At 38.8% G+C, this 7,973-nt stretch overlaps 1 protein-coding gene across 1 annotated transcript; it reads right to left on the reverse strand.

Moving 5' to 3' along the window:
* Window positions 1-4,473: 4,473 nt before the first annotated feature.
* On the reverse strand, window positions 4,474-5,430 carry LOC132028066 (olfactory receptor 2V1-like). Its single transcript, XM_059416719.1, has one exon. It carries the CDS (start codon window positions 5,425-5,427, stop codon window positions 4,474-4,476), a length of 954 nt encoding a protein of 317 aa, XP_059272702.1. The 5' UTR covers window positions 5,428-5,430.
* Window positions 5,431-7,973: the final 2,543 nt, after the last annotated feature.

A 7,973-nucleotide genomic window follows, 5' to 3' on the forward strand; every position in this document is an offset into this window, starting at 1 on the left:
TGGTAATTTACATGTGTCTAGGAATTTATCCATTTCTTTCAGGTTGTCCAATTTGTTGGCATATAATATTTCATGATATTCTCTCATAATTGTTTGTATTTCTGTGATTTTGGTTGTTATTTTTCCTCTCTCATTTGTGATTTTGGTGAGGTCTTTTGTCTTTGTTTTAGATAAGTCTGTTTTGAAGTTTATTAATTTTATTAATTCTTTCAAAGAACCAGCTCCTGGTTTCATTGATCTGTACTGTTGTTTTTTTAGTTTCGATATCATTTATTTCTGTACTAATCTTTTTAAAAAACTATTTACTTATTTATTTATCTGACAGAGAGAGAAAAAGAGAGCAAGTGAGCAGGAGCAGGGGTGGGTGTAAAGGCAGAGAGGGAAGCAGACTCCCCACTCAACAGGAAACCTAATTTGGGGCTCGATTCCAGAACCCTGGGGTCATGACTTGAGCTAAAGGCAGTCATCTGCAAAGACTCTCTTTGCCTGCCGTGGGCAGTGTTTGGGCCCTGGCCTGGATGTGGTGAGTTTTAATCTTGTGTGCTATACTCTGCTTTTGAAATGAGACCTGTCACCACTTCCACCAGAAGTGAGGACTTGCCGAACTCTCAGGTTGGGAAACACGGCGTGGGCAGTGGTTTGTGCTGTGTTCTAAGTGAGGTGCCCATCAAGCTGGGACTGAGGCCTGCATGAATGAGAAGTGCAGTCCCGCTGGAGCCCAGAGGGTTGGGGCTTGGTGGAAGCAAGTTATGCAGCCAGCGTTGGCAGTGTGCTGCTTCCCACACGTGGTTCTGTGATTTACTGAGGGGCAAGGGAGGGTAATGGAGCTGAGAAGCTCCTTTTTTTCCTGGAAAGGCAGCTCTGTGAATGCTGCTTCTCAGGGGTGCACTTGGAGTAGAGTGAGTAATCTCCTCCCTGTATACCCCAGGCATTCTTCAGATCACTATTTGCCCCTGGGCTGTTTGCCCACCTTATCTCCAGGAGCAGTGCAATACCCCCAAGGCTTTACCCCAGCCAAGTCCAGTGACCTTCAAAACTCCAGGCTTTAACTCACAAAATTCAGGAACTCTCATTTCTCAAGCCAATAGCCTTGGGGAAATGTTCTCCTTGTAGTTACCCTGCTTGCTTCTCTCTCTCTCTCTCTCAATGTCTCCCCCCCTCTTTGCAATCCCAATTCCTTCCTCTCCAGAGCACCTGTAATCTGTTTCTCTCCTAAACCATTTCTTTGCACTTCCTATCTTCTTCAATTTGGTCTCTTCTCTCTTTAGTTTTGGATTTTGTTCTGTCAGTCTCCAGGTCAGTTTCTGGGCTATTTAGGATGACTTGAAAGTTATTTAGCTATGTTCAAGGGACATGGCAAGCCTCGGGTCCTCCTACTTTGTTGCCATCTCCCAAACCATCATTTTTGTCTCTTTCCTGGTTATGCCAAAACTTGCTATTTTGGTTGAGGCACATGGGTGGCTCAGTTGGATAAGAATCTTACTTCTGCTCAGGTCATGATCTCATGTGGGGCTCATTGGTTTGAGCCCCACACCAGACTCTGTGCTCAGCAGGGAGTCTGCTTGAGATTCTCTCCCCTTCCTTCTGCCTCTTCCTCTGCCCTGCTTGTGCCCCTCTTTCTGTGCCCAACCCCCTAATCATGCTCTCAAATAAATAAATAAATAAATAAATATTTCATTTAAGAAGTTGTTTGGAAGGAATTTTGTTTGACAAGTCCTTTTATCACAAAAAATTAGTTGTTGCATTTTTTAAAATTAGCATATAATTATACTCAGTTATAATTTAGTAGTAACTGAGGTCTCTCTGGTATCTTGTACCCAACTATGTTTCACTTTCTTTTCACTAATGTACATACTTCAGTACGTCAGTGTTCCAGTTGTTTCCGTGGGAATCTTCTGTGGTAAACACTGTCTATGCTTTTATTTATCGGAGGAAAAATAATTATTTCTTTGTTTTTAAAATGACCATGTGACTAATTTTAAACTTTCAAATAGTGAGACTTAAATCAGAGACCATCCATCATAATCCTGTAGAAGAACAAAGGCCGCAACCTCTTCAACCTCAGCCACAGCAACCTCTTGCTAGACACATCTCCAAAGACAAGGGAAACAAAAGCAAAAATGAACTATTGTGACTTCATCAAGATAAAAATCTTCTAGTGCTATGCTGAGTGCTGTGAAGTGTGTATATCTGGTGATTCACACACCTGTAACCCTGGGGCTAATAATACATTATATGTTAATAGAAAAATATAAAAATTTTTTAAAAGATTAAAATCTTCTATACAACAAAAGAAACAGTCAACAAAACTAAAAGTCAACCCACAGAATGCGAAAAGATATTTGCAAATGACATTTCAGATAAAGGACTAGTATCCAAGACCTGTAAAGGACACATCAAGCTCAGTCCAAAGGAAATAAAGAATCCAGTCAATAAATGGGCAGAAGACAGAAAGAGACATTTCTCCAAAGAAGACTTGCAAATGGCCAACAGACACATGAAAAAATGTTCCACATTTCTCAGCATCAGGTAAATACAAATCAAAACCACAATGAGATACCACCTCACAACAGTCAGAATGGCTAAAATTAATAAGACATGAAACACCAGATTTTGGCAAGGATGCAGAGAAAGGGGAACCTTATTGCACTGTTTGTGGGAATGCAAGCTAGTATGGCCACTCCCGAAAATAGTATAGAGATTCCTTAAAGAGTTGAAAATAGAGCTACCTTATGACCCAGCAATTGCACTCCTGGGTATTTACCCAAAGATACAAAGGTAGTGATCCGAAGGGACACTGGCTTCCCAGTGTTCATAGCAACAATGTCCACAATAGCCAAAGTGTGGAAAGAGCTGAGATGTCCAACAACAGATGAATGGATAAAGAAGATGTGGTATATATATACAGTGGAATACTACTCAGGCATCAGAAAGGGCAAATACTTAACATTTATAGTGATGTTGGTGGAACACATACAAAAATAAAATTAAAATGGGTTAAAGACCTAGATGTGAGAAGAATCAATCAAAATCCTGGTGGAGAATACAGACAGCAACATCTTTGACAATGACTATAGCAACTTCTTTCTAGATATGTCTTCTGAGACAAGGGAAACAAAAGCAAAAATTAGCTATTGGGACTTCATCCCAATAAAAAGCTTCTTCACAACAAAAGAAACAATCAATAAAATGAAAAGGCAACCTATGAAATGGGAGAAGATATTTACAAATGACATATGCAATAAAGATTAGTATCCAAAATACATTTAAAAAAAAAACATACAACTCAACACCCAAAAACCAAATAATCTAATTAAAATAGGCAGAAGGCATAAATAGACATTTTCCCAAAGAAGACCTACTGATGACCAATAGATACATGAAGAGATGCTCAACATCACTCATCATCAGGGAAATGCAAATCAAAACTAACATGAGATATCACCTCACAACTGTTGGAATGGCTAAAGTCAAACATCACAAGAAGCAACAAGTATTGGCAAGGTTGTGGAAAAAGGGGAACCCTCTTGCACTATTGGTGGAAATGCAAACTGGTGCAGCCATTGTGGAAAACAGTATAGAGGTTCCTCCAAAAGTTAAAAAAAGAATTATCTTTTGATCCAGGAATTGCACTCCTAGGTATTTACCCAAAGAATACAAGAACACTAATTCAAAGAGATACATGTACCCCTATGTTTATAACATCATTGTTTACAATAGCCAAGATATGGAGGCATTTGCATTTGCCACCCCTGCATTAAACTTGTCTTACAAGTCTTCAGGGAACTTTCTGACTTCTCTCCGATACCATCAAGCAACAAAGTTTTCTGTGTCCACATTTTATTTTGACCACATGTATCTAGAAAACTAGACTTTAAAACATTCTTTCATCTCTACTTGTCATAGGTTAGGTTTCCTGGAAGCAGATTGAGACAAGTTTTGCTTGTGGAAGGTTTATCAGAGAGCACTGGAAGGATTGAACTCATGGTGGAGATAAGGAAGCAAAACTGGATACAGGGATGAGAAGCCTGTGATGCCTGATTATTATAGGGCATTCTGGAGCTGGGATGGACTTTCAGGGTCAAACTGAGGGAAAAGAACCAAGCCTTTATATACTTTATTGACTAGTCATGGGATTCAGGCAGCCACCCAAAGAGACCAACCTTGAGCAAGGTGTTTTCCTCAGTTGGCAATTCCCATAGAGGAAAATAGCTGAAACTTGTCACCTGCTAATTTAGTGGGGTATAGGTTATGTATCTCCCATTCTTTGTAATGCCATTGGTGCAGCCCTTTTTCCACACTATCCATACTCAGCATGGACATACTTGATTAAGTTAATATGCGAATATCATGAACTCTGACCAAAGAATGACTTTTATTTTCAGTACAGAGCATCTGTTTCTCTTCCAGTCAAACTACAGAAGCTAAAATTCAAGTTCCCAGAACCAGAGCCCACATCTTCAGTTGCCAATGTCAACCTAGCCCTGTCCCCCTACAAGGACACCTCCCCAGGAGTTTCTTGAGAGCCCCAGACACTTCCTTGTTCCTCAGGCTATAGATGAGTGGATTAAGCATAGGGGTGATCATTGTATAGAAGGCTGAGACCACCTTGTCCTGCTTGGAGGAGTGGTAGGCCTGAGGCCGCATGTAGGTGATCATGGCAGCCCCATAGAAAAGAGAAACCACTGCCATGTGAGAAGAGCAGGTAGCAAAGGCTTTCTGACGACCTTCAGCAGAACGCATATGGAGCACAGCTACCAGGATCCGCAAGTAGGAAGCAGAGATGACAGCAAAGGGCAGGAGCAGCATTAGGATGCAACAGACATATATCATGGTCTCATAGAGGGAGGTGTCAGCACAGGCCAACTTCAGTATGGCAGGGACCTCACAGAAGAAGTGGTCAATCTCCTGAGAGCCACAGTAGGGGAAGCGAAGGGTGAAAATGGCTTGGATCAGTCCATCCACCAGGCCAAAGAGCCAGGACCCTGCCACCATGAGCCAGCAAACACGGTGGCTCATGATCACTGAGTACCTCAGTGGGTTGCTGATGGCCACATAGCGGTCATAGGCCATGAAGGCCAGCAGGAAGCATTCATCTCCCAGGAGGGTGAGGAAGAAGAGGATCTGGAGTCCACAGCCTGTGAAGGAGATGGAGCCACGGCCCAGGAGGAAGTCAGTGGCCATCCGCGGCACGATGGTGGAAATGAGCATGAGGTCCATGAGTGACAGCCAGCTGAGGAAGAAGTACATGGGGCTGTGCAGACGGGAGTCGATGGTGATGAGGAGGATCATGAGTCCATTGCCAGAGAGGGCCACCAGGAACATGACCATGATGACAGAAAAGAAGAAGAGGTGTAGTGGCGAGTGGGTGAAAAGGCCCAGGAGGATGAAGTGGGAGATGAGAGTCTGGTTTCCCACCCAGACCATTGTTCCTACAGAGGGATGAGCCAGACGATGTGTTGGGATCTAGAAGCAGGTGGTATATGTTTAGTGACACAATACTAAAGACATTAAAACTTTGCCCAATGTATTGTCCTCTTTAAATGCTACTTGGTTTAGAATAAATTCTCTAAGTTTCTCTTTTTTTTTTTTTTTTAAGTTTCAGAGGTAAAGTATAGTGATTCATCAGTCACATGTATCACCCAGTGCTCATTATACCAAGCACCCTCCTTAATGCCCATCACCCAGTTATCCTATACCCCCATCCACCTCCTTTCCAGCAACCCTCAGTTTGTTTCCTGTCATTAAGAGTCTCTTATGATTTTTCTCCTTCTCTTATTTTGACTTATTTTGTTTTCCTTCCTTTCCTCTATGTTCATCTATTTTGTGTCTCAAATTCTACATAGAGTGAAATCTTATTATATTTGCTTTTCTCTAACTACTTCACTTAGGATAATACCCTCTAGTTCCATCCACATCATTGCAAATATAAGATTTCATTCTTTTTGAAGGCCGAGTAATATTCCTATATATATTTACACCATCTCTTCTTTATCCATTCATCTATTGATGGACATCTGGGCTCTTTCCATAGTTTGGCTATTGTAGACATTGCTGCTATAAACATTGGGGTGCATGTGCCTCTTAGACTCACCATGTTTATAACTTTTGGATAAATACCTAGTAGTGTAATTGCTGGGTCATAGGGTAACTCTATTTTTAACTTTTTGAGGAAACTCAATACTGTTTTGAGTGGCTGCACCAGTTTGCATTCCCACCAATGGTCTAAGAGGGTTCCCCTTTCTCTAAATCCTCTTTAAGAAAAAGAATCTCTAACAAAAATGAAGAATGTGCACTGTGAAAAATAGTATGGAGTTTCCACAAAAAGTTAAAAAGGTAAGATGAACTTAACTTTTGTTTCATTTTGTTTCCTATAGTTAATTGTCTCTCATGGTTTTTCTCTCTCTGACTTCCCATTAAGTTTTCCCTCCCTTCCCCTATGATGCCCTGTGCTGTTTCTTATATTCCACATATGCGTGAAACCACATGATAATTATCTTTCTCTGATTGGCCTATTAATGAAGTTGTGTCAATATAGAATTTTCTTTAATGATACTGTTCAGTGAAAGCAGCACAGAACAGAGCAATGCATTTATTATAATTGTACATATAAGTTGTTATATTACATACTGTATAGATGTATGTCATAATTGTTTTACATATAATTTATATGTTTTACATATAAATTATGTTATAGGTTGTAACCATAACCATAATGTTACATATTATATCATGTAATATTACATAATAATATATTTTACTTTTGTGTATTTAAAAAAGAAATGTGTGTGTATATTTATATCTTTGGTAAAAAATCTCTGAAATGAAGTAAAAAAAAACTAGTAACACTGTTTGCCTCAGTGGAAAGAATGATAAAAATCAGACTAAAGGGATCTAGAGTAGGAAAGAGTCTTTATGGTATACACTTTGTGCCTCTTGAATTGTATTCTGTGAGACACCTAAATGGTCTAAAAAAATACATAAATATAATGTTGAAGTGATGTTCCACAGGATTTGTAATGGAAGTCAATAAAGTGGAAACCAACATGCATGCCCAGCTTGTATTGTGTACTTAATAAATATTTGCTTAAAAATAGACAAAGTGAAAAAAAGCCAAAGTAATCTTGAAAAAAGTAAAACTGACTTTTCAGTAATCAAAAAATAAAGTCTAGTATTGGTGAAGGAATAAGCAAATTGACAGATCAAAGTAAGTCAGAATCAGACCCATGTGTGCATGAAAATTTGTAGTCCAATTTTTAAAATATGGTGTAAAATCTGGGGGGGGGAAGGCTATTCAATAAATGATTTGGAAATTTTTTTCACCTGTTTTTTTTTTTTTTTTGGTATCTCCTTCTGTTTTTTTTTTTTAATTTTTTATTTTTTATAAACATATATTTTTATCCCCAGGGGTACAGGTCTGTGAATCACCAGGTTTACACACTTCACAGCACTCACCAAATCACATACCCTCCCCAATGTCCTGTTTTGAAAAAAAAATTTAGATTCCTACCTCATACCACACACAAAAATAAATTCCTAGCAGGTTAAAGAACTAAGTAGAGAAACTTTAACATCATCAGAAGAAAGTAATAATATGTCTATGACTTCAGAGTAGGGGCAATCTCATTAAATAAAACATAAAAATAAACAAAATATTTATAAGATATAGTATTACAATCATAAGTATTTACAATATTATATACATATTATATACATGTATTATATACATATTATATACATATTATACAATATGTACTAGAAAAGGATTCATAGATCTTCACAAATATCTTCCAAAAGATATAAAGTACACCCATAAATCAGTAAGAAAGAGGAGTAAAAAAGTCAGCAGTAATTCTCAGAAAAGGAAAAAACTAGATGATGGGAATTAAAGAGGGCACATGAAATGATGAGCCCTGGGTATTACATTCAACTAATAAATCAGTGAACAGTATATCAAAACTAATGATGTTAAC

Source organism: Mustela nigripes, chromosome 12 (assembly GCF_022355385.1).
Source record: "Mustela nigripes isolate SB6536 chromosome 12, MUSNIG.SB6536, whole genome shotgun sequence".
In the NCBI taxonomy this organism is placed as follows: Eukaryota; Metazoa; Chordata; class Mammalia; order Carnivora; family Mustelidae; genus Mustela; species Mustela nigripes.

What these genes read in the sequence shown, in the direction of transcription:
- LOC132028066 (XM_059416719.1), bottom strand. Translation starts at nt 5,427, where the DNA reads ATGGTCTGGGTGGGAAACCAGACTCTCATCTCCCACTTCATCCTCCTG.